At 45.9% G+C, this 27,479-nt stretch overlaps 1 protein-coding gene across 2 annotated transcripts in view; it reads left to right on the top strand.

Annotated features, from left to right (window-relative positions):
• The window catches only part of LOC144791968 (uncharacterized), a 157,893-nt gene that overhangs the window by 72,958 nt on the left and 57,456 nt on the right, over nt 1–27,479 (top strand). The window contains exons 5-8 of one of the 2 annotated variants that reach the window (XM_078666828.1): nt 7–202; nt 5,984–6,139; nt 21,062–21,125; nt 26,507–26,693. In XM_078666828.1, the coding sequence (XP_078522954.1) occupies nt 7–202; nt 5,984–6,139; nt 21,062–21,125; nt 26,507–26,693 (603 nt within the window). Of the gene's footprint in view, nt 1–6; nt 203–5,983; nt 6,140–21,061; nt 21,126–26,503; nt 26,694–27,479 lie in introns of both variants that reach the window. The other variant, XM_078666827.1, reaches the window with a different exon arrangement.

Here is a 27,479-nt window from a genome sequence, read left to right as displayed (position 1 = left end):
TGCTAGGAGCAAGTTGCAGGAATGGATGAATTCCAAAGGGAAATCCTATAAAAGACCAGCAATGACCCTTCCGCCCAAAAAACCTGCCAAAGCAAAGGCCAGGCTATCTTTTTGGGCTGGCATTGAGGAGGAAGATGATCTGAATTCCCTAGCGATGAAGATTAACATGACACTGTCTGACTGTTTGCGGCTCATTGATGAGGTAAGACTCTCCTTGTAGCGCCCTCCATGTATGGTACAAACATTGTGCTTAATGGTCAGTGTTTGATAGTGCAGCCACAGGTAACAGAAGAATGTGGTCACACTCTCACCTTTCAGTGTCACCCTTTTAGGTTGGCTGCACTTCTGAGTGGACCCTATAGACCGATTGTAGAGTTTGTCTGTGTGTTTTCTTTGTCATGCATTCAGTATTTCTGGGTTGCTCTATAGTCCTTTTACTAAGATTGTCTGTAGAGTTCCTTAGGTCCCACATTCAAAGTTTCTGTGTGGCCCCATAGATCCTTTACTGAGGTGTCTGTGGCTCTTTTTAACGTCATGACTTTCAGCACTTCTGGGTGAACCACATAGACAAATACAGTATTGCATCACTTTGCTGTTTTGAGCCACGCCTTACCCCTGATGTCACATGGATGTATCTCTGGCCTTGCTACTGCCCTCTTATCATAAATATGTAGAATTAATACTGTATGAACCAAGCTATTTCCTCTCATATTGCTCTATTAAACATTGCATGTTTATTAACACCACCAAGTTCACTGCAACACAACTACACCACCTGTCAGTACTTCACTCAACTCTCCAACCAAACAAACATGTAATCGCTCCAAGCAGTTAAAGTGCAACAATGCCACACTTCTGACAGTTGCTCACTATACAAGCAACAGATTAATATGTGACAATATATGACAAAGACCGCCTGATGCCAAATATTAATAAAACTAAAGCACTCCCCTTTAGTGGCAGAAGGAAGCCGTCAACCTACACTTGGTCTTTAGGAGACAAACCAATAGAGACTGTAAGTGAGTATATGTATTTGGGTCATTACATTCACGTCTAACCTCCTAGATAAAGCCCACCTTCGCCATCTGAACCGGAAGGCAGATTCCCATGTTGGGGCTTTACAGAGATTGTACCTTTCCACAGGAAGTAGACACTTTACTTTAATGCTTGAAGTCTACAGTATGAAAATCCCTCCGATTTTATCATATGCCATGGAATATTCACAAATTAAAACATGGCAATCTCTAAAAGTAAAAGAAGGGCTCATACTCCGTAAACTGATAAAAGTGGCACAGTCGGTCCAGTTCAAGCCCTATGTCTCGAGCTATCAGTAACGGGAATCTTTGCCAGAGTAATATCTAATATTATCAGATGGGCCTACAATTTACTACATGCAGCCTCAGGTACCTTAAGATATTTGTTAAAATTGGAGACTTTTAGAGAGGAAGCATCTGGGTATACTGTTAAGAAGAATATGGTACAGGCCTTGGAGGTCTCACAATGCATGGTTGCACTTTTACAGGAGTGGTCCCCAGCACACCTGAAATTGTTTTTAAAACATTCGGCCCCTAGAATCAGTTTTGAATCTGATAAAGATCACTGCTGTCAATTGAAGCACTATAAACGGTTTGCTGAACAAAAAGAATTCAAAACTTCTGTCCCTTACTTGCGTTTTCAATTAGAGCACGGCGTAAGGCGGTGTATTTTACTTTTACGCTTGGGTATACTCCCTTTAGCCACTTTTTTAGGTAGCTGGGATGGTACTAATAACTCTAAAGGTTTATGTGAACACTGCAAAGGTGGCCAACAAGACTTGTTCCACGTTTTATTAATCTGTCCTAATGAGAGCATAGTTAAGACCCGACGACGTTATATAATCCCAATTCAATTCAAATATAACGCTTTCTCTGCTCAAGATTTAATTACATTGTGTAACTTTCCGGTTAATGAATATGTCTGTCATAATCTGTTTAAGTTTTTCAAAAGCTTTTTGAAGCTGTTTTAACCACTTGGATGCTAAGGGTATTTGTTCTTCTTCATGTAATTTCCATTGAAATCAATGGAAACTCCATGACGAGTTACCCTTGTCATTAGCATCCAAGTGGTTAAGCAAGAAGTACAATTCGAAGATTTTATTTGACCAAATTCATTCTAATGCTGTTTGAGTTGGTGGTTGAATATTGTCACTGACCATTTCGTAGTAAGCCTAAAAAAGCAAAAGTGTTTTAACTAAGCATTTTTATGAGTATTTAAAATTATTCAAAATTTTGTATTTGATCTCAGTTGAGGTCTGGATCAAATAAAGTTTACTGAAGTGTGACAAAGACCGCACTGGTCGAAACGCCTCAGTCCATTAAAACTTTGTTCTTCAAAACCCTGGAGTGCGGTTTTCCTTTTGCGCTAGGCTCTTTGAGGGGGAATATATATGATCAAGAGCACTTGATGCTTGAAACGCGTCATCGTTGAGAGGTTGCAAAAATAAATCATTTGCCTAACCTGAAGCCGTGGGGTCCATCTCTTCATTTCGCCATCCAATGGAGGTTGTGAAGATTGTTGTGGATATATGATCAAGCACCCTAGAGGAGTGAAACGCGTTGTCGGATGGGCATGTATCCTTGAATATGAATAAAATCTCTATTCTGCCACCTATTTGATGCTTTGGATCTGCTTCTGTTCTAATTTCTTCGCTGCTGGTACGAGGTTTTTGGAGGTCTGCACATGGTGTTCCCGTCAATCATTGACGAGAGCAGGAACATTTTCCATATATATATACATATACACACCCATACCCAAAATAGCTCCTTGAGCATCGGGAGGGTACCCCGCGAGATCCCATGATGAAGAGGCGTTATGGCCTCGAAATGCGTCGGACCTGGAGAATGAAAGGGAGAGGAAGTATGAGAGCTGCACCGGGGCCAAACAAGTCAGATAGGAGAGCAACGTGGGGTGCCTTCAGCCACGCCCACTACGGGCAGAGATTCAAATAAATCAAAAAGAGCCTCAACAACTACAGGACGCAAGGCGCTCTCAGTAAAGAGGAGTTCAATTTCCTGAACAACAATTTTTCTGTATTACCGATTTCTGTACTTTCTGCCAAAGGTACACAAAGGAACATCACCAGTGCCTGGCAGACCCATCATCTCGGCACACAAAAGACTCTGCAAAAACATATCTAAATATCTTGACTACTTTCTGCATGCCATAAACTTACCTACCTACTTAAGAGACACTAGCGATTTTCTTCTCAAAAACATCCCTTGGTCATCGAATTGTCCTGATGTCTGATGGACTAAATGCATGTCATGAATTTTTGGCGAAGAGACCTATTCACTGTTACAAACACAATGAACTCATCATATTTCTCATTGAGTGGTGCCTGCAACATAACTTTTTTATGTTCAACAACAAGACATACCAGCAGCTCAGGGGTGTGGCCATGAGGTCTTGCTTCTCCCCCAGCTACGCATGTCTCCATGTGGGCTGGTGGGAGGAGCGGGTCCTCAGGGTCACACACCCAGAAACTTGGTCCAACAACATCCTCTGTTGGCTACGCTATATAAACGACATATTGTTGGTCTGGAAGGGTTGCATTGACAGTGAAAAGACATTCATCAATGAGATCAATTGTAATGATTATAATTTGGAGTTCAGTGCCACCATAAGCACAGAATCAGTGGTATTTCTGGATGTAACAGTATATGTCTCTGATAACTCACTGCAGTCCACCCTCCATAGGAAAAACCATTGCAGGGATCTCCACCCTACACGCCACCAGCTTCCACCAGAAACACCTGATAGCAAGCGTTCCTTATGGGGAAATGCTGCGCTTGTGCAGAATATGCAGCAACGTTACGGACCCGACCAGGTGCCAATTGGAGTCTCACATGAGATTCAGGGCGAGGGGGTACACTGAAAAGACGATCGCGACAGCGATCTCCAAAGCTAACTCTTTTCCCAGAGAGTCGCTACTACAAGGCACATCCACTGACATTATTAACAACACAGATACTCAACAAGAGCTGACCACTGAAAGCTGGGTAACCAGGCGCCGAATCATCACTCACAACACCCAGGCACGTGCACTTAAATCCATCTTAAACAAACACTGGGGCATCATCAAAACTGATTCCACACTAGGACCCATGGTTGCCCCTAGGCCTGACATCACTTTTAGGAGAGCTAGTTCCATGTATGATGCTGTAGTCAGAAACTGCCCTGAAATAACTAATGCCACAAATTGGTTATCAGGTGTTAAAGGGTTTTTTAAGTGCAGCAGGTGAAGGGCCTGTAGATTTGGAGTTAACACCACCCAAATCACGGCGGAGTTCAGGAACAAACCCATAGTGATCCAACAAAAACTCACTTGCAGAACGTAATTCGCAGTTTACATTCTTACCTGCAGCTGCGGGCTCAGATATGTAGGGAGCACCAAGCTCGAAGTGCACCTACGAATCTTGCAACATATCAGAGCAATTGTCAGCAGTGGCACAGCATATCCTGTTGCCAGGCACTTCAAAGTAACACATCAGAACAACTTGGACCACCTTAAATACTGTGTAGTTGACTGCATCCCACCAATCAGACGTGGGGGTAACAGAGAGAAATTGTTAAGACAACTTGAGTCTAAATATATAATTGAGCTCAACACCAAGGCGCCGGCAGGACTGAACCTTAGTGAAGACCTATACAACTTCCTGTAAAAAGAAGTTACTACAATTGCGTTCACACATTATCGCCCATGTGATTTCTAGAAGTCGGCTGACTTTTAGCTGGTTGTCCAGTTTTTAACCCACCAAATTTCATGTTTTGACGATTAGGATTTTTTTTTTAAATACACGTCACCAGTCTAGTCCGTTCTTGTCGCGACTTTAGGGTTTATTATTCACATATCACACTTTTCCCCGTCCCATTTCACCTATATCTAATATTACTCATTAGTGACCCCATTGTTTAGCATATTTACTAATACACATTTTTAGGCCATTCAGTGGACAACACACATCACACGCAGACTTCGACATGCTACAGATGACACAACACTTAAGCCCATCTTGAGTACCTACACTTAGCGTACATAGCAACATGACTTCAGATGCGCTCTCGCAAAATAAGTAACTGCATGGTCACTCTCACGTAAAGTCTGTAATAGATGCGCTTCATCAAATGTTCCCCAGTTAGTTTTGATGGTACACCTGGTTTCTTATATTTTACCCATGGCACATGGCATTCATGGTAATTTTCCGGAACATTTACTCGTGTTACTTCATCGAATTCTAGAATAAGTTTCTATCACAGATACGTTTTGGGAGACCAGTTTAAAATAACGCCCTTTTCCATACATTGATAATGCCGCAAACATTGCCCACACTTGCTTACCCTTTCCAACACTGCGCATCACAGGAGGTACAGATTGCTGGGCCACCTGCACTTTGATAATAGAGCACTAGTGTTTTGTCTGTCTGTCACTGAAGTTTGCTTGTCATTTCTGTGCCTAGTCATCGACTGATGACAAGATGATTTTACTACATGCTGCAAAATTGCCACGTTTTTGCCATGTCATAATAAACATAGAAAAGTCACTAATGATACTATAAAAACAATGTCCATTTTCAAAGTGCGCTATGTGATCAAGTCCACAGGCTTGTGGCTGAAACGTGTCATCCTGACATGCTAAGGCAATAAACTGATTCATTGTATCTTCAACTGGAGTCTGTGCCCTTGTTTGGCCCGCTGCGGTCGTTCACTGGGATTTTGGTTGTGTGTGTGTGTGTGTATGTATATGTGTATATATATATATATTTCTGAGAATGTGATGCTAATTTTCTAAGGTTTGTTAACTTTGGAGTGCTGTCTTCCGAGTGAGTCCTCTCTTTTCGACCGTTTGTGTTAAGGAATGGCAATTTTGTGTCTTAGATTGTTTTTGAAGTTCTCTCCCCTGATGCCTCATTTTTACAGCCTGTTTGCTTTGTTTCCTTAATTCAAGGGGTTACCTTCTGAGACGGTTCAGACCGCGCTTTCAAAAATACCACAAGCTGAAAAGTTTGCCAAATACTGGATGTGTAAGGCCAGGCTGTCGGAGCGTAGTGGCACCTTTGATGTGATTGGCTTGTATGAGCAAGCAGTTCGTTCTGGAGCAGTGGTAAGATATTGGCATTACTAGATGCTAGGGACATATCGAGTTAGCGGAAATTAACCAGATAGTCATTGTTAAGCAGCATATGTTTACATTCATTTACACCAGTGATATATTATTTTATAAAGGAAGTGGGAGAAGGTAATGCTTCAACGAGTAAAATAATATTGAGCATAATATCCAGAATGACACAAGGGTTTTATGACTCCACTCTGCCATTTTCTTCATAGTGGCAACACCAAACTATTGTGATTCTTGTTTATGTGATGGGTTAAAATGTAATTAAACGATCTACCTATGGAAAATGGGTGCTTGCTTTCTAATGTCAGTTTAAATACTAGATACAGTGTCTAATTCTGGGAAAACCCAGGCCTCTGTATCCCTAATTGATACATCAACAATGTATGCCCTGCCTAAAACATGTGATAAATTCAAGGTGATGTTAATAAACAATGTATTGGGTGGGCATGTTTTATTGATTGACCAAACCAGGCTTGATGTTTCAGGGATGTGGAAATCCTATAGCCCGACTCCCAGCACAAATTGTTTGGGGTCAAGGGCAACAAGTTTTCATGTGTATTTTGTCCTTGGGACAAGTAGGCCCAACCCCCTGCAGCACAAACCCTTTGGCTGCCAGTATTTAGTACCACATTATGGTTCAGGGAAGGACACAGTCTGCACTTAAGGTCATATTGGTTTCCATATGTTAATGCTGTTCAAACTTGTATTCATGGTTCATTAATTGAAAGCCTTTATTAGGGTGAGCGCTCTAAGTAAATGTTGTAAGCGCTGCCTGCCCTACTGACAGTGGTTCCAGTATAAAAATGTGTACACACGTTTTCAAAGTTGAGCAATTCGAGGGCGTGGCTGACGGAGCAGCGAGATGGCCGCTGAATAAGCGAGCTCCGCCGGCTGCGATACTAATCCTGCAATAATCCTTACCAGATCGTAAGGCACATCGTTACTCCTTGCATGGTGCGGTTGGCACCCACAGATACCCTTTGAAGACCGTAGTGTGTGTGGTTCGTGGATCGCACGCTCCGACGGCTGGCTCCGGGACGAGGCGACGGCGGAAGCTGAGAGAGGTGATATCCTTCCTGGGCACCTGATTCAACTTGAGCCCGGGGATGAGAAGGCCGCACCGGAGGCGCCACGCCTCGACTCTGCGCGATGTGCGACTCCGCGCCGGACAAGCAAAGGTGGACCACCGTTATATCGACCGACATTAGCAATGCTCTGATGTGTGCAGTGACTGGGAAATATACTTTATAAAATCGGAGCTAGACAATTTATATGAGCCGCCATCTTGGATTGGGCTGAACTGTGCGTCCTGAGTCTGAGTTAACTCCTTAGGAGGTACGTTGCCATGCTGTTTGCCTGCCAGCTCGCTCCGTTATCTGATGTAGCCTGGAGGCGCTGTGACTATCTACGCAAGCGAGACTGCGGCGACCCACATTTCCCCGAGTAAGATCGGGACGTCGCCATTATGCGTTGTGGCAGGCTTTGGTCGTCCTGAATCAAGATGGCGGACACCTGCTGAGGGCGGGAAGGGGCAACCGACTGCCAGCCATTGATTAGCAGGCTCTGTGTGGGATCTTGTGAATAGCGCTACACACCGTATACTGCACGCTTCACCTCCAATCCACAGGCTTGCGCCGACGAACTGCTGTGGGGCCTGTGAGTTTATTGGGCCTACTCAAGTTGCCCTCTGGAACCCTAGGGAGCGCCTGGCTCCCGACTGTGCCACCTGTTCTCCTTCGAACGCTGTGGTATTGTTGGCAGAGTTGAAGGGTCGATCGATATTACAACTAAGCCCATACTTGCAAGCACACACCTCACTGCCAAGAGACATGTTCGCGCGCTGTAGCCTGTGAGCCCTGTATTCAGTTACTCTTGGACCCGGACTGCCCGTAGCTGTAAGCTATTGCACGTAGGCTGTGGAAGATGCGGGGGTAACGCCTCGTCCAGGCTGGGAGGATGGGCAAAGGGGACCCTCGACAGCCGCGCCTCACCTTCGAACAAAAGCGCCAAACTAAGCAGCCATCTCAGGACTCGGAGGCTGCAGAGTCGGCGGCACATGGTGACGAACAGGACATAGATGTTAAAACATTGATGTTGGAGGTGCGCTCTAGCTTGCGGAGCATAGATTTGAAGTTGGACTCAATGACTACTCGGTTGGAGTCGGTGAGATCCCAGGTCAGCACGCACGAGACTAGGTTGGATTGCCTAGAAAATCGTAACACGAAATGCTGTGAATTCCAGCATGACACGAAGGTGCGAATCACCAACATGGAGAAACAGATTAAAGATTTGCGCGCCAAAGCCGATGACTTGGAAGCACGTTCTAGGAGATGTAACGTTCGAGTTACAGGGATTCCAGAAACCACAGCGATCGGGAAGATGGAGGTCTTCATCACTGACCTACTGCATGAACTATTTGACCCTAACCTGTCACCTGTGTTCACTGTAGAGCGTGCACATAGGGCGCTGGTGAAAAAGCCGCCGGTTGGAGAAACGCCGAGGCCCATTCTCGTGAAGCTGCTGAATTATCAAGACCGAGATCTCATACTCAGACTGGCGAGAGAAAAAGGTAAAATAATACATAAAGGTAATAATCTTTCCTTCTACCCTGACTTCACGCCTCTGGTGCAGGCAGCTCGGAAAGAATTTTTGCCAGCGAAGCGCCTACTACTGCAGGCGGGTCTTCCATACTCCCTCCTATACCCTGCAAAACTAAGAGTCGTTCATGAAGGAACTACCAATTACTTTCCAGATGCCCGCTCCGCCCTTAAATTTACGAAGCACATATGTGGTTCTAAATCAAAGAAGAAGACTGTACCTGATGGAGAAATGGAGGCGCGATCGAGTGATAATGATTGAATGCTAACAGTTCCTTACTGCTGCAACTCTTGTGAAATGTTCTTTATTTTATTGATTTGACATAGTATTTCAATGTGCGCCTCGATCCGCTTTGCTGTGTAACATTGATGTTAAGAATGTTATGTCTGCTATGGTCTCCTTATGGGCTGTGCTTATGCTGCGTGGCTCTCTAACTATGCAACTGTGGACTTTAATATTTACTGTTATTAAGTGCCTTAGGTCAAATTGAAATAACGCAGTCACCCTGTGCCAACGGGGTTGTAAGCTCGAGATGCCTAGCCCAGAGGGGTGTCTCCCGCTGTTCACTTGTTAAGTTGTTCTTACGCCTCGTGCGTTATGAGGGGAATTTCACAACCTGATTGGGGGGTTGGTGTGGGCGGGGGGAGGGCTGGGGTAATGGGTTGTGTGGCTATAGGTCGGTGCTTTGGTACTAAGTTCTGTACTGTCGTTCTACATGGTCATACTGTGGTTAGGTGGGATTGTGACCACCATGGATCAGAAATGGGTGAATGGGGGTGACAAAGGTGCTAACGTGGAACATCCGTGGTTTGCAGGACAGTAGGAAGGCGAGACTGCTGCATGGCTATCTGCAGAGGCATGACATTGATAAATGCTTTTTACAGGAAACCCATCTGAACACAACACCGTCACCTAGACTTAGGCACTCTAGATGGGGCCCCGTATACTCAGCTATATTTTCAAATTATGCCCGAGGTGTGGCGATACTGGTAAGAAAAGGCCTAGACTGGAGGGAACATAAGGTATCCTGCGATACAGATGGGCGATACGTGGTGTTACATGGGACCCTCGTGGGTAAACCGATAGTATTGGCGGCTGTCTACAGCCCAAATGTAGATGATCCAGAGTTTTTCAGGAGGGTCTGGGCCCAGATTACATTGATGCATTGTCCGACAGTTATTTGGGGTGGAGACTTCAATGTGGTGTTAAATGATTCCCTAGATCGAAAAGGTGCCCCCAGACCTCTACACCCACACGCCAGCACTGCTCTACATGACATACTCAAGGAAGGCTCGTTGATGGATATTTGGAGGGTACGGCACCCCAGGGGTAAAGAGGGCACATGTATTTCCAGTCACCACGGGGCCTGGTCAAGACTGGACTTTTGGCTGGTAACTTCAGTTTTGCAGCGTGAATCTTTCTGGATTCACTATGCTGTGCATATTCCGCAATCTGGTGGTTGGGTCCGGAATCGTAGTCTTTTTTTCTCTTTTTTTTTTTTGTAGCCCATGTGGGCGTCGACGTCCCACCATTCGGTGTACCTTCGGTGACGTCGGCATGCTTCTGGCGGAAGCTACCACCCTTGGGCGCCATCTTCAGATTCTTTTTTCCGCTGTTGGGTCTGGATCGTCGCGTGAAGCTCCAGAAATTTTGGAGGAGAAAAGAAGGAAATACAGCAACTCTTCGACGGTAAAGACTGGAGAAGGTCGGGAGAAGAGGACCATCAGAGAAGAGACGACGAAGAAAGGAAAGAACTTCGAGATCTTCTACGTCCTTGGAGGAATGCGCACACAGGGGGCCCCCTGAGCGCAGGGATGTACAAGACACCCTTTAAATTCTGCAAAAACTGCCACCACAAGTTCGCGCAGAAGGACCAGCACCCGGTCTGCAACCTCTGCCTGCCAATCGACCACGAGAGCAGAGACTGCAACGCCTGCTCCGTCTTCAAGCCGAAGACACTCCGAGTTCGAGAGAGACAGAGGACAGCTCACCACACGATGCAGGGTAAGGGCCAGGCCCCGATGCTTTACGAACTGGGCCTCTCCACCGACGACGAGGACAACGTCGCCGAAGGCCCAGATGACTTCACGGTCGCAGAGACCGATAAGAAAACGCCTGACAAGGTAGGAGAGTCTACGACCCCGAAAACTCCCACAGGGTCTCGAAAGCCAGAGGCAGACTCTCGAAAGTCAGAGCCCAGAGCCTCGAAAGGAGCACTGGCGCCGAAAACTTCGACGACCGAAGCTGCATCCTCCGAAAAAGAGCCCAGCGGATCCTTCGAGAAGGACTCCCGGAGGCCGAAGACCAGCGAAAAGCATAGGTCATCGAAGCAAGCCCCCGAAAAAGGGACTTCGACTTCGAAGGAAAAGGAGGCGAAGAAAGTTTCGACGTCGACGCCGCTGCCGAAAAGAGCAGCCGAAACGCTCGACGACGAGCAGGCCGCAGAGATGCAGAGAAAGAAAAGAAGGCTCGAGGCCGAAATGGAGAATATCCTTCAGAGAAAGGACTTTGACGAAAAAATGAAAAGTTACAGGATCCCCTCGAAGCCGGCACCGACCGTCGCTGAGGTACAGGACCACGAGGAGTTCGACGTCGAAGAGACGCCGAAAACTCTGGACCCCTCGGAGCACGAAGAGGAAGAAGACCTCTACTACACAGAAGGGGATTACGGGGAGCAGTAGTCAAGCTATGGCTCAGGTTCCTCGACGGCCCAAGACCAGGAATGGCAGGACATCGAGGCCGAAAACCCGGAGGAGGCTGTGGAGACATACCCCTCGAGGCCTTCGCCACCGGACGACATTGGGGCATACAATGAGGGGGTCAGGAAGGCGGCAGCAGTCTATGGAGTTAAGCTGGAGGAGGAGAAGCCAAAAGCAGATTTCCTGCTGGAGAGATTGCTCCCCACACAGCAAGCCAGTTCTTGCCCATGCTAAAGAGCGTCACAGACCAGGGGAAGGAAGCCTTCAAGGAACCGGCTACATGCAGATCAGTAACGCCGAGGACGGAGAAGAAATACAAATTCTCCTCCCAGGACCCAGCTTACATCAAGGGATCCGTCACAGCCGACTCAATAATCGCTGCAACGGCCAGAAAAAGGGCAAACGTCCCAACTACATCTGGACCTCCACCTGACAAAGAAAGCAGGAGGATGGATCTAACTGGCAGGAAAATAGAGAGGAACGCCGCAACGCACTGGCGGATGGCGAACTCCAATGCCCTCCTGAACAGACATCAATACCAGCATTGGGATGAGATTGGCCAATTGCTCAAGCACCTCCCGGAACAATACCGTGACGGGCATCACACCTTGTGGAAGAGGGGAAAAGCATCGCTAACTCGTGCCTCAAGACAGCCTTGGATGGGGCAGAAACAGCCAGCAGACTGATGGCTATAGGCATCACAGAAAGAAGACAAGCCTGGCTCAGGATCTCAGGCTTCAAGGCTGAGGTTCAGAACAACATCCTGAGCACACCCTTCAACGGCGAAACACTGTTCGGAGCCCCAGTTGATGAGAAACTCGCCCAACTGAAGAAGTACAACGAGACGGCAAGGTCCATGGGGGCCCTGCAATTCAGGGGGATGAGAAGGGGCACTCCTACACGGAGGCCTAACGGCAGGGGTGGAAGCCAGCAAGGGCAATCACACCAGGCATTCCACCAAGGACAACAGAGTGACAACCAAAGTCACCAGGGCCAGCAGAGGCAAAACTGGAACTACCAGGGCAGGGGCCAGTCCTTTCGATCAAGAGGAAATGGACGGGGCCAGAGAAGGAGAGGCGGTGAACAACCCCCCTCTAAGTGACTTCACACGGAAAAAGGTGCTCTCCCACTCGAACCCTCCGGGGGAGGAGCACGGGAAAACAAACAGGAGAGGGCTACACGGACAAGACACAGAGGAACATGTGACGCCAGTAGGAGGAAGATTGAGATTTTTTCTCCAGGAGTGGAGAAAAATAACAGACAAGTGGATACTCAACATTATGCAGTTCGGATACTGCATAGAGTTGGAAAAGAGACCACCAAACAGAAAGCCAAAGAAAAGAGAGCACTCTGGAAGAGAGCTGCGATTACTCCAAGAGGAAGCTCAAGAACTCCTCCTCAAAGCGGCCATCGAACGGGTTCCATTCAAAGAACGGAACAGGGGAGTGTACTCAAACTACTTCCTGGTGCCAAAAGTGGACGAAAGTCTAAGACCCATCCTGGACCTTCGGTTCCTAAACAAATACATAGACTCAAAAATTCAAGATGACGTCCCTACAAGAGGTCATCCCGCAGATAAAGACCGGGGACTTCTTGTCCACCATAGACCTCAAAGATGCGTACCTGCCCATCCCCATGAACAGGCAGCACAAGCACATGCTAAGATTCACAGTGAACAAGGATCACTACCAATTCACGACCCTGGCGTTCGGCCTAAAGTCCGCAAGGGTGTTCACCAAATGCCTCGCGGCAGTGGCCGCACAGCTAAGAAGAAAGGGGATACACGTGTACCCCTACCTCGACGACTGGCTCGTAAAGGCAAGCTCTTACAGGACATGCAAGGATCATGCAGAGCAGGTCACAAGAACGCTAGCAAGCCTGGGATTCTCCATACACTGGGGAAAATGCTCAATGGAACCAGAGCAAGTGAAAATCTTCCTGGGAGCTCAAATCGACACCGTCCAATGCAGGTTGTTACCCAGCGAGAAGAGAACACTCAGCCTACTGAGGGAGAAACGTCACTACCAGAAGGGGCGAGCTCTGACAGTGAGGACTGTGAGCAAGATCTTGGGGATGATGGCGTCATGCATACACCTGGTCCCCAATGTACGCCTACAAATGAGACCACTCCAAGAGTGGCTGCAACAGCAATGGTCACAAGCTACAGGAAGTTGGGAGGATCTAGTGGTTGTAACGCACAGGGTGCAGGAAGAAATAAGGTGGTGGACCAAGGAAAGAATAACAGTAGGGAAGCCTCTAACACCACCGGACCCAACAGTGACCATCACCACAGACGCATCCCAGAAGGGATGGGGCGCACACATGAACAGGCTCAGAGTGAGGGGTCTGTGGAGCCCTACAGACAACACCACAACAATGTTTTACATAAACAAACAGGGGGAAACTCAATCATTCCCTCTGTCAAGCCTCGCACTGGAAATCTGGAGATGGGCAATACCACTCAAAATAGACCTGCTAGCCATACACCTGCCAGGGAAGGACAATGTAGAAGCGGATAGGTTCAGCAGGCAGACTTCAGCGTCCCATGAGTGGGAACTCAATATTCAGGAAACGGAGAGACTATTCAGGAGATGGGGCACACCAACAATAGACCTGTTTGCAACACGCCGGAATGCAAAATGCCAATACTTTGCATCCAGGCAACCAGAGGCACTATCACAGGGGAATGCCCTATGGATAAGCTGGTCAAAAACATTTGCCTACGCTTTTCCCCCGATACTACTGATCCCCAGGGTTCTCAACAAATGCATGACGAGCAACATGACGCTCATTCTGGTGGTACCACAATGGGCCAGGCAGACCTGGTACTCTCAGATAATGGAGATGGCGCAGGGCCCCCCACACAAGTTCTCAAAAAGAAGAGACCTACTCTCCATGGAAAACGGAGAAGTTCTACACCCAGAGCCGGAGAGCCTCAACCTCGCAGCCTGGCTCCTGAGGACTTAGAGTTCGCACATCTAAAACTACCAGAGAGCACCCTGTGGGTGCTGCGTGAGGCAAGAAGGCCCAGCACACGCAAGTGCTATGGGGAAAAATGGATAAGATTCACTCAATGGTGTTGCAAGAAAAAACTCCATAGAAAACTGACCAGGGAATCTACGGTGCTAAGGTACCTCACGCACCTAATTAAAGCTAAGCTAAGCTCATCCTCGCTGAGGGTGCACCTGGCAGCGATTGTGGCATACACAAGAGGAGAAACAGGGAGAAGCTTCTTTACATCCCAAGTCGTAAAAAGATTCCTGGAAGGGGCAAAAAGAATAGCGCCACCAAAGAGAATGCCGCCACCGGCCTGGAACCTAAATGTGGTACTAACGGAGCTCATGAAAGCACCTTTCGAACCCATCCACAAAGCATCACTGCAAATGCTAACAATGAAAACGGCTTTTCTAGTAGCAATCACCTCGCTACGGAGGGTGAGCGAACTGCAGGCACTCACACTGCAGGAACCCTACATCCAGATACACAGTGACAGGGTCGTGATGAGAACAGACCCACACTTCATGCCAAAGGTGGTGTTGAGATTCCACATGAACCAGAGTATTCAGATCCCTAGCTTCTTCCAAAACCCCTCTACAAGCGCTGAGAGGTCGCTCCACACTCTAGACGCAAGAAGGGCTGTGATGCACTACATTGAAAGGACGAAGGGACACAGAAAAACAAAACAGTTCTTCGTATCCTTCGCAAACAGTTAGATGGGCAAACCAGTGACTAAAAACACCATAGCCCGATGGATCGCACAGACAATACAATTCTGCCACAAACAAGCGGGCCAAGAGCTAACAGGAGGGGCGCAGGCCCACTCCACCAGGAAGAAAGGAGCAACAATTGCCTTTCTGGCCAACACACCAATTCAGGACATATGCCTGGCGGCAACATGGGCTTCAGTGCACACGTTCACTAAGCACTATTGCGTGGATGTACAAATGAACAAAGAAGCACAAGTAGGACAAAAGGTGCTTCAACATATATTCAACAACCAACGCTCATCTCCCACCCAGCCGCCACAAAAGTAACGAAAACCGCTACAAAATCTATGCACAGCATAGTGAATCCAGAAAGATTCACGCTGCAAAACGAATAGTTTCTTACCTGTCGGTGTAGTTTTGCAGCTTGAAGATCTTTCTGGATTCACTAGCGAACCCACCCACCTCCGCCAGAAAGATGAGGCTGGAGAAGAAGGTGGAAACACATAGAAAAGAAAGCAAGTTGAAGCTTACAAGATACGTGAAAAGAATTACGTTGAAAAAACGATTAACAAACATAGCCATGGATTCACTACAAACACAGAAAAGAAAAAAGAGACAGAAAAAAGAACCCGAAGATGGCGCCCAAGGGTGGTAGCTTCCGCCGGAAGCATGCCGACGTCACCGAAGGTACACCAAATGGTGGGACGTCGACGCCCACCTGGGCTACAAAAAAAAAAGAGAGAAAAAAAGACTACGATTCCGGACCCAACCACCAGATTGCGGAATATGCACAGCATAGTGAATCCAGAAAGATCTTCAAGCTGCAAAACTACACCGACAGGTAAGAAACTATTCAACGTGGCTGCTTGGACGGTTAATGTGGACGGTCTGGCCCGCTCACTGTCCGACCATGCCCCTTGCCTGTTGGAACTGATGATCCCCGGTGCCCCCACTCGTGCCTTTTACCTGGCGTTTGCCACCACATGCCTTGCTCGATGCTGCCTTCACTGAGGAAATTAGGAAAGATATCGCTATTTACTTTGAAAATAATGTTGGTTCTGTCTCTTCGGAATCAATCTTATGGGATGCATTTAAGGTGGTCATTAGGGGGCAGTGCATAGCACGCCAAGCGGGTGTTCTTAAGGCTATTAGGGGTACCCTGAGCGTGTTGGAAAAGGACCTTAAAGACCTTGAGAAAATATTCTGTGACGACCCCACTCCCGAGCTTGCGACACAGATTAAAGCTAAACTATTAGATTATACAGAGGAAGCGCAGCGCGATCTTAAGTTCCTAGGCAAGCAGGCAGAGGCGCGAAGATATGGTGAAGGGGATAGGCCTAGCAGAACACTAGCCAGGCTCATTAATACTGCTGAGACGCCCGCCTACGTGCATACCATAATTGACCCTGATGGGGATGTGATTATAGGACAGGAGGAGATTTTGGAGACTTTTGCCACATTCTACTCCAAACTATATGAATCCACACATGTGCAGACACGGGAATTGCTCGAGACCTATTTGGATTCCATCGCCCTAGTCTGGTTTAACGATGCCCATCGTAAATACATTGACCTTCCGGTTACTGTCCAAGACATTGCCAAGGTTATTAAAGGTCTGCTATTGAATAAAGCTCCAGTCCCTGATGGGCTCACCACGGCTTTCTACAAAACATATGTAGATGAACTAGCGCCGAGGCTCCATGTTGTTTTTGCCGAGGCTCTAGAGGAGGGGGTACTGCCAGAATCTATGAGAGAGGCCCTTATTGTCACGCTTTTGAAGCCGGACAAGGATAACAAATCTCTAGATTCCTACCGGCCTTTGTCTCTTATAAATGTGGATGTGAAAATATATGCGAAATTCATCGCTGACCGCTCACTGCCGCTGCTCCCAATGGTAGCCCTCCCTGAACCAATCGGGGTTTATACCGGGCCGTGCAACCTCACATAACCTACGGACTGTTTTCTCAGTACTACACTACCTCCACCCAGATGTACAGGCCGCAGCGGTATTTTTAGATGCCACGATGGCCTTCGATTCTCTTGAATGGCCCTATCTATTCCGAATTTTGGAACGCATGGGGTTTAGCCCAATGTGTATAGCACTAATACGTCCATTCTACACAGCACCAAAGGCGAGGGTGAGAGTCAATGGCCTAATATCTGCACCTTTTACTATTTCCTGGGGTACAAGACAGGGCTGCCCTTTATCCCCGCTCCTATTTGCCATTGCGATGGAACCGTTAGCGGCCAGAATTCGACAACACCACACTGCGCGAGGGATAGGTTTTAGCACCCGCAGCTTATTGATTTCATTATATGCTGACGACATGACCCTATATGTCTCGAAACCGGCTGAAAATTTGAACCCATTGCTCCGCGAATTTGTAAAATTTGCCGGGTTGTCAGGTATCTCAATTAATTGGGCCAAATCGGTCATCTTTCCCCTAACTGACAACACCCCAGAGGTACAATCTGAATTCCCTCTACGGTGGGAGGCAGATGAAGTCATATATCTGGGTGTGTGGATAAGCCGTAACATCCAGGACGTCTGGGCCCTAAATTTTGGCAGAGCTGTGGCTTGGCTTGAAGGGAAAGTGGCCATATGGACAAAACTACCGCTATCTCTTGCTGGCAGAATTGCCCTTGCAAAAATGGTGGTTCTGCCAAAATTCCTGTATCTCTTTGTGAACATCCCGATCCCCTTGACGAAGCATTTTTTCGCTTGTCTGCGCTCCCATCTACTTGCATTGGTGTGGGCGGGCGGACAAGCTAGGCTATCTTGGGCGCTTCTGACGCTGCCGTTGCGGCAGGGAGGCATGGGCGCGCCTGACATGCACCTATATGCCTTATGTGCGCAGGCCCAGTTTGCACATTTCTGGTCCAGTTTCCCACTCCCTATCAACCGCATGTGGCGGTGGAAATGGACTCAGTGTCTCCGCTTCCACTCAGTGTAGCCCTCTATCACAGAACTCCGAGACCATCACTAGACATAGACACTGCGAATATGTTGCGCTGGGCATGGAAGGAGTTGCGAAGGCGTGCAGGTCTTTCTCTTTTATACACGCCGGCAATTCCTCTCAGACAAAACCCAATGATACCATGCCTAGAGGAAAGTAGGGGAGACATCTCCTTGGCAGGAACGACGCTACGCACATTCGCTGATCTTTATCCAAATGGCATGTTCCGCGATATACAATTTGCTGAAGAAGGACCGGCCCCGTCTTTTACAGACAGGTTCATGTATCATAAACTGAAATCATCCTGTAAAGCCTTCTGGGACCACTTTCCGGAGGAACCTCCACAACTTCAAGCTCTCCAGAACATTCTAGCCAGAGCATCCCCGAAAAGTTGATATCTCTTTTATACAATGCAATGCAAGAACAATCTCCCCTTGTAACGCCTAATTCTATGCACTTGCGGAATGCTGAACTTGACCCGCCACTGACTGAAGACCAATGGTCCTTTTGCTGTAAGCAACTGTCGGAACTTTCCCCTATTTATAAACTCCGGTTAATCCACTTCAAATTCTTACATAGATTTTATCGTACCCCTGTTTCTCTCCACCGAATGGGTCTAAGAGAGGACAATAACTGTTGGAAGTGTGGTGCGGAGGGTGCCTCCTTCATCCATGTGGCCTGGAGCTGCCCATTCCTCCTTGGTTACTGGACGGCAGTATTCGATGCAATTAACCAGATTCTTAAGAGAACGGATACGCCATCCCCGCTGCTGGGATTATTAGGGTGGGTGGCTGACACGGAACCCAAATGTCGCAAGCTGCATGCTCTTTTGATGTTATATGCCAAGCGTCAGGAAGCAATTCGCTGGGGGGCGCAGGACGCTTCCCAAGTTTGCAGACTGGTTATCAGACGTGACTTATGGCCACACTCAACTTGGAACCTATTGAGAATTAATGCCGACTGCCTCCCGCCCTCGGGACATCTGGGAGCCATTCCTCCGGTGGGTGCGAGATAGAGATGCATTGTTGTCTCCTGAACCCATTACCACACCATAGAGAGGCATGGCTGCCAAGGGGTGGAGTGACGGTCTGGGTTCAAAAACGAGGTTGTTACTTCTAATGCACTGTTTGTTTGTATGCCTCTCATGTTGAATGCACCACTTGTGATCACCCCACTTTCTCTGTCTTGCGAATATGTGATATGCCCCTTGGAATCTAATAGCGCCTATATGACTATGCCAAGGTTTTCTGTCACCAAACCGACCACACGAACATTGATGCACTAACCTTTTTAACCATATTTTTGATACTTTTATTGTGATTAACATATTGAATTCTCTGAAGTACTGACGATAGCCTAAGTTGTTATACTGTTTACTAAAAACATGCATCCTTGTGTATCAAATTGCAATTGTAAGAACTTTGCCAACTATCTTGCGTATGTTGTATGTGTGAGATACAACTTGCTTTGTATGATACCATTATTCAGATAATAAAAAGAAGTTAGAAAAAAAGTTGAGCAATTTGAGGATATGTAGAATGCTCCCAGAACGCTATCTGATTGGATGCAAATATTTGCAGATGCTTGAAAGCAAGATTGATGATTTTCTGTTTTGAAAATAAAATATTTCGCTCAAATACTGTAAAAATTCAGGTACTGTTTCTTTGCAGTATCATTTAGTAAAATCTGTTACATGCTAATATTTCCCAAAAATATTCATAATGGAAAATCTGTGTAACCAGTTTCAATAAAATTATGGGAAACAAATAAACAAACATTGGCAAAGCCTGTAGGACTGAAATTGGTGGTCAGCTTTTTAGTTTTGTCGATGTGTAAATTGTTTTTGCATGATTTTTGTAAAACATTATTGGTGAGGGAGCTGCCGGGCCCTCACCATAATAAACATTGGCAAAAGCAAAAACAAATTAGCTCTCAAAAAGCATATACTGCCACAGTAGTTACTGGCAGTGAACAAAACTACTTTGTGTGTAGATATGCTCCTTGTGAAATAGCACAATGCTGTCACTCACAGTAAAGCCATCCGATACAGAGAGAGGGAGAGAGAGAGAGACACAGAATTTTAATAAACACAAAAGGCCATGGTTAACACCAGACCAAATTAGGGGCCCAATTATTAAATAAAAATTCAAAAGTGCACCCATGGTATATGTCCTTGCATTGAGAGCAGCCATACGGCTTTCATGTTTTCACAAGAAGTTACAGAAGTTGGGCAAGAAATGGTACTCCTAGAAAATACTTGTAAACTGTATTTTAGCATGAGCAAACATACATGTGTAGATTTGCTCATGCGGAAATCTGAGTGCATGCAAGTTCACTTTCCCTCCAACCACTTTATTCCTCAACCCGTTGTTGAGAGGAAATTTCCAACATTTCTCAGTATGGGAAGAGATCAGAGAAGAGTTGTTGAAAACCCTTAAAACATGCAAGTTAGTAGGTTTGCTCAGACTCACAAGGGCATTGCAACCCTGGAACTATTGCTTACCACTTCCTACAGCCCCAGTATGTAGATCTGCGGAAACATGTCAACATAAGGGGATAGCAAGTATTCAAACACTACTATGGTATGAGCCCTGGCATAATCGTAGAGTATATATCCAAGCTCATATATAAGGAGATTACTGCCAAAACATGTTGCCGCACTACATGGCACCAAAAATTCCACACCCCTGTGTTTCCATAGTATTGTTCGGTGCATTGACATGTCCTCTTCGGGCATGGCTCAGTCAGACTGCCCCGTACATAATAAAGCAGAGTTTTGAACATTAATAATGTAGTTTGGCCCAAAGTTCTCAATAGAAAGGGGGAATTTGAGAACATGAATCATCACTGTGGTCCTAGAACATTGCAGTGATTGTGCCGCAATCCATTCTTATGACTTGGGATGTTTTTGAAGTTTTGTTAATGCCATGTTCTATTTATCAACAGCCAATTGAAGAGCTACGAGAAACTATCTTTGATATCATGAAAAACACCAACAAGAAAGCCAAAGGTAAACTCTCTTATAGATTTAGCTGGTAAAATGTATACATATGTCTGTGTAGCATCTGAAAAGGGCATAATGAGGATCCTTGTTTCTTGGCAGAATGGGCTGCATTCACATTATAAAGTACAGTTCAGACAGAAGGAGCACATTTTAAATTGTTTGCAAATGTGCAAATGCGTTGTAGTTTGTGGATGCTCTGGGAAAAACTTTTCCAAAGAGAGGGAGCCAGTACAGAGAGAAAATTACCCATCCCCTAAGATTGCTTTTCAAATTGAGGATTGAAAGCAGCCATGGTGTGAGGCAGAGCTGGGTGTATGAAAGTCATGTGACATTGAATTGACTGAATACAATACTCAAAAGGTAAATCCATGAATTTTGCTCAAATGGAAAACCATGCAGAACGGCCAGTAAAAGGAAGGCATGGTCCGATCTCTGGGCACCAGAAGGTAGGGCCCTCCTTCAGGCTAGTACACCTGCTGCCCAGTACGTAATTTGTAAAAGAATGAGTGCAGGTGCCAAATGCTCTGCTCAGAAACCCCCAGTTACATTTTAGAATGCTGAATACAAATGCTGATGTTTTGAATCAACCCAGGCCTTTTTAATCCTCTGCCAGACTTCCCCTGTCCCTTTATCTCACTCTTGTAGGTTCCTCGTTTTCCTCTTTGTGGCAGTTTCTCGTCCTCCTTTCTTCTTATGTGTTTTCCCCTCTATTGAATTCAGTAATTCTCTGAAGAGGAAAAATAAGTGTCGGTCCGCAAAAATCACCCAAAATGAGTGCCAGTGGCCTCTACCGGCAACCACTGCTGCTGCCCTTCCCTGAATTACCGGAATGTTCGATTCAGTACATTTGTATACGGTATAATGTGCTCCTATAATACGGATGCATTAATATAGTTGTAGTCACTACTATACTTTGGCATCAGAGAGTCAGAAAAAGAATCCCACGAAAAGCAGAATAAGATAGCAGCAGTATGAAGTGTAACTGAAAAAACAGCATCCATTTTGAATTGAAGTTATGCCTGTGTCCTATTCCAGACATGTAGGTACTCTGCATTTTATAGAAGGACAATTAGCTGTTAATAGAAAATGTGCATAACCAGTTCCCCTGTGCATGTGTACATTCATTTGGCCATCCCCCTCTCAACTGTACCTCCCAGAATTTCCTGGAGTGGAGCGACCCCAGCCCAACTCAAGGAGCTTTTAGGTCTTGCACCTCATATTTGGAATGGATGTGCAGAACCCCCCTCTCCCCCCCCCAGGGCACCTTCAGCCCCCAGAGATTTGAAAGGCGCATCAACTGGACTTCTGTCGGCGTGTTTGCGCTCGGAATCAGTCTGGCCCTTCCTGATTCTGAACTGCACACCTTGCGAATCCATGACCTGCGCCGGGGTTCAGTCCGGTGGTGCCAAATCCATAGTGATTCCCAACTCCGACATGGAGCCAGACCGGTAGCGTTCGACACGGGCCCTTACTGGACCCGAACGTCTGTCGGAGATGGTGTCTCCTTTCCTTTGAAAACCTTGTGAGCTATTGGCTGGGGTAGATCTGAGGATCATTATGGTTTGTTACCCTGAGCCCCATGAAGACCCTTTGGCCCATCTGGATGATGGCAACTGGTATGAGGAGCTGGTGGATGCCAGTGGCCTGGATACATCACCAGACACTGGCTTGGTCTCTCCTCCTAGTGTGGCTAAGGAGGTAGTAGAATTTTTTGCTATGGTGGTGAGAAGGGCGATGGAGGATCTCAACCTACAGTTGCCTTCCGTTGAACTCAAGACTAAGGTCCTGATGGAGGTCTTTCAGCCTGGGGTATCCAACAAAAAACCTCTACTGCCCTTCAATGAATCCCTGTGAGAATGTGCCTCTTTTTACATGGATAGCCCCCACTTTTTGTCTGGTTTTGATTTGGCTTCAATTGTAGTGCACAGGGCCCTTCTCAACAAGGTTGTCTGTGCCAGAGCTTCTTCCCTAAAATGTATTCACAATTGGTACTTCTGCCCCCTGTAAGTCCCTGGTAAGAGGTACCCTGGATCCTTATGGCCTGGGTGCTGACGAGGGTCTCCTGGGACCCCCCTCACTGGGACCATGCCACTGCCCTTGCAGCTTGCATGGCCCTGTGAGGTAGAAAACAACAAAGTCGACATGACTCCCTGCTTGGGTGCCATGCCAGCCAGCACTGCCTGAAGGTATATGTAAGTCACTCCTCTTGCAGGCCTTACTGCCCCAAGGCAAGGTGCACTAAACCACAGGTGACAGCATATTTGCATGAGCAGATATGCCCCTAAAATATTAGGATCCATTCCGTAATGGTTGTAGGTGCCAGTAAAGACATGAAGAGTACAGTGGCTGGAAACTCGAGTTCCACAGGTACACTGAACACAGGAGTGTTTTTATAACAAACTACTTCCCTCAATAAATCCACACAGATGCCAGTGTGAGATTTAATTTACCATCTAGTCAGAGATGCCCCCTGAAAATCTCCCTACAGTCTCTGACCGGCAGTAGGCAGCCAGACATGTTTCTGGACCCCTGGGTGAAGAGCCTCTGCTCTCTGGGACCAGAAATAATGCACATCCTGGGCAGAGGTGTCACACCTCCTCCCCCAGGATGGGCCAGTGCTTGAAGAGTAAGCTTCAAAGGCCTGCTGCCTTTGTAATGCGACCCCATCCATCCTGCCAGCAGCAGATGTCAGCCCTCGGTTTACATACCCACTTTGGGCTGGAAAACCTGGAAGAATAGGGCGTGTGCCAACTCCATCCCTAATGGTGGGTGAGGTGAGTTGAAGCACATCTTTCAGCCCCCACCATCTTGATGATCGCCTCCGGGGGGTGGCATACTAGAGGGTGTAGTCACCCGAGGTAAGATACCAATTGGCCCAACCTGCTACTCCTTTTTCAGTCTTGCCATGGCAGTTGAGCTCCCAGCCATGCTAACCTTGGTTTACGTCAGCCCTTAATGCGCTAAAGTTCATAACTAGGAGAGCAGAAAAATCCTGCAGCCAAAACTACTTTGTAGAACATAGGTCCTATTACAATTAAGATCCACCTCTGCAATAATGGAGGCTAAGAGAATTTATTATAACAAATAAACTCTCCAATGTTGACATTTCTTCAAAGCGCTGTTCCATGTTATCTGTTAGTTCAAGAACTCCATTTGTTTGCGCACGCTTTTTAATCCCTCTCAAGAGCTCCTTGTAAAATTATCATTTAACAATCTGTCAATCACTAAAACTAAAGCACTGACTTGTTTTGTGGAAACCTCCTGACACTTGAACTCCTCCTCACTCTGCTGGAAAACTTTCACCCCAGTCGCAGTTTCTGATGTTATCTTGGGACGACTAAAGCCAAACCCTCTGGCTTCATTGACTCCTCCTCCTCCATTTTGTAGAGCTTTACACTAGGCCGGTCATGTCTAGATTATGAGAATAGCATTTCTAAAGGTGCTTCTTCAAACGTTCTGCCTAAATTTTAGTTGATGCAGAGTACATTAGCCAGACTCATCACGAACATAAGGAAATGGGGGCATGTGTGCCCATTTCTCCACTAGCTCCTATGCCTTCCAGTGGAAAAGAGAGTAATGTTCAAATCTATTGTGCACAAACCATTCTACTCAGCTTTTCCACATTTCCCTTTTCTAAGCTCAAACGTTATCTCCTGACTCGCAACCATAGATCTGCCTCCCTGGAGATACTTCAGGATCCTGTACATTGTAGTTCCAAAGCTGGAGGGAGAGCCCCGTCTGTAACCACAGCTAAGATGTGTAACTCACTTCTCATATATTTGCTCTCTCTATCTTTAGTAAACAACTGAAAACATGGCTTTTTGCGCAAAAGCCCAATTTGTGTCTTATCTTCCTGGGCCAGTGTCCCTAGAGCCATGGAGCTGTACCGTCTGTGTACTTTACAAATACTCCTAGAATTACAAAGTACAAATGACTTGTAATCATAGCTCTCCATCACATGAATTTTCATTTGAGTTGTAACCACTCCACCCTCGTCTCCAGTGATCTCAATGTGATCAGAACGAGTATCCTAGTGTTCGGACACAGCAAATAGAGTGTTATCTGCCAGAGTTGAGCATTATGGAGTATTAGCTGACGGCCCCCTTAAAAGCTCTTGAAAGTACTGCCAGTCTGATACATTTTCACTACATTTATTTTTTCCTTTCAAAACTGATTTGGAAAATGATAATGCTACAATGTTTTTAGAATTTATCTTTCCCCTAATGAGCGTTTTTGTTGTTGTTTTCTTTTTTAATAAATAGTTTTAGTTTGCCTGCAAACAGAAATCCCAAAACATTATTTCTTAGAGGAGCAGTTTTTCTTTTTATAAGTGCTGTCAGTTTCAGCACTGTGTCGGGCATTTACGGCCACATGCATCATTGTAAGGTTTTGCGATTCCTTATTTGCGAATTTTAGGGAATCGCAAATAAGGAATCGCAAAATGGGATGCATGATTTTTTTCGCATAATATTTGCGATTCTGTAAAAATCGCAATTTTTACCGAATCGCAAATATTATGCGAATTCCTAATTGCGATTTCGCAAATCCCATTGATTCCTATGGGCCAAAAGGCCCATAGGAGTCAATGGGAAGGCATTTACAAATTGCGAATTTGAAAATATGATTCGCAATTTGTTAATGCATTCCAAGGGTGCAGAGGGGGGTCCAAAGGACCCCCCCCTGCACCCCTGAAATGTATTTTAAAGTGCATGTTTCACACACACATGTCCTAAGGACATGTGTGTCTGTAACATGAAAGTTTAAAAATGCATTTTTGAGCATTTTCATAACTTTTCGCAAATTACCACGAGGTCAACCTCGTGGTAATTTGCACCCCCTAATTGCTAATTCGCAATTTGAAAAACAATCATGCATTGCTTTTAAGGAATCGCAAATTTGCGATTCCTTAAAAGCAATCGCATTTTTGGAAATCACTAACAATAGCGAATTTCACAAAAATGTATGATGCATCCCAAAAACTTATTTAGGAATCGCAAACAGCCGATTTTACTGATTCGCACCGTTTGCACTTCCTAAATAGGTTGATGCATGTGGCCGTTAATCTTACAAGAAATTTATATACATGTAACTAACTTTTTCTTCCCACCTCCATGGGTGACTTGAAATTATACAGAGAACTCCACCTATAATATAAACTGTTGATGGGATGATGTAATTGTTAAGTTTGTCTAGCACAGATGGAATGGTAAGAAACCTGGACAGGAAAGTTAAGTTACTCTTTGGAATTGAGGTGGTGTCTAGACAACAGCTAGGTAATGGTGGGGTGTTGGCAAGCTGCTCAGTGTAGAACTCTCAGGATATTGAGCCAAGGTTGAAAATATTGCTATCTCTTACAGTTCACTAATAATATGTCTTTTTCTCAGCAGTTACATTTGACCTGGTGCCGGAAGAGGGGCTGACTGCTGTAACTGAGTTAGACTCTTGTGAGTCACCAGCCCTGGCACAAAATGATGAAACTGTTGATCAGCTTGTGCGTTCTCCCAACATCCTAACACGACAGTGGGCTGGCGAGCAGGGCTCAGCTTTGAAGTTCCAGATTGCCCCACTTCCTAGGTGAGCATAAGGTTCTGATTCATTTGGATGTGAGTGTAGGAAAATTTCACTTCAGGCTGTTCTTTGTCAGATTGTCCTGCCATCCTAGCTGATTTAGAGGGGATGTGCATCCCCTTCCTAAGTGCATGCCCTGATCCTACTCATGAGTTGTTAATCTTACCGACCCATTTGTTTTTTTCTGCCATTAGACAGGATTTATGGAATACTTGTCCTGCACTTTTTATTTGTGCTTTCTTTGTGCTAATGTTCTCTCTCTTGTTGAAAGATGTTTTGTTCTTTGTATTGCCCATTTCCTCACCAAAGAAATAACCTTTCACACTTGAGTTTGAAAGAATGTATCAACAAAAAATATTAATAGTCTTTGAATTCCAGAGTTATTCGACCAGGGTTCCCCCTGAAATCATTGCAGGATACATCTCTAATGAGGAAAGTCCAGATTCAAATGTATACCCTAATATATAGTAGTTTCTAGTAGTAGTTTCATGATACAATTCTCACAAATGATACAGGCAGGTGCCTAGCTAAGTTCGTGAGAACCAAAGAATGACTTTCACTAGTAACACAAATGTAAACCGAAGTCAAACACAAGCTTTATTTGGCCAAATTGTGGCCATAAAAGTACAATGTACAACAACCATGATTAAAAAGCTAAAAAAAAATGCATTTTATCACACGTAACAAATCTTCAAACTCATATATGCTAATCTTACATTGAACTTTAAACAAGCATTGGAAATGCAATAGGTCTCGCAGCATTAGAGTTAGTGCTTTTAGAATTGTTTATGG

Source organism: Lissotriton helveticus, chromosome 11 (genome assembly GCF_964261635.1).
Source record: "Lissotriton helveticus chromosome 11, aLisHel1.1, whole genome shotgun sequence".
In the NCBI taxonomy this organism is placed as follows: Eukaryota; Metazoa; Chordata; class Amphibia; order Caudata; family Salamandridae; genus Lissotriton; species Lissotriton helveticus.
This window is presented reverse-complemented; position numbering and strand designations above follow the sequence as displayed.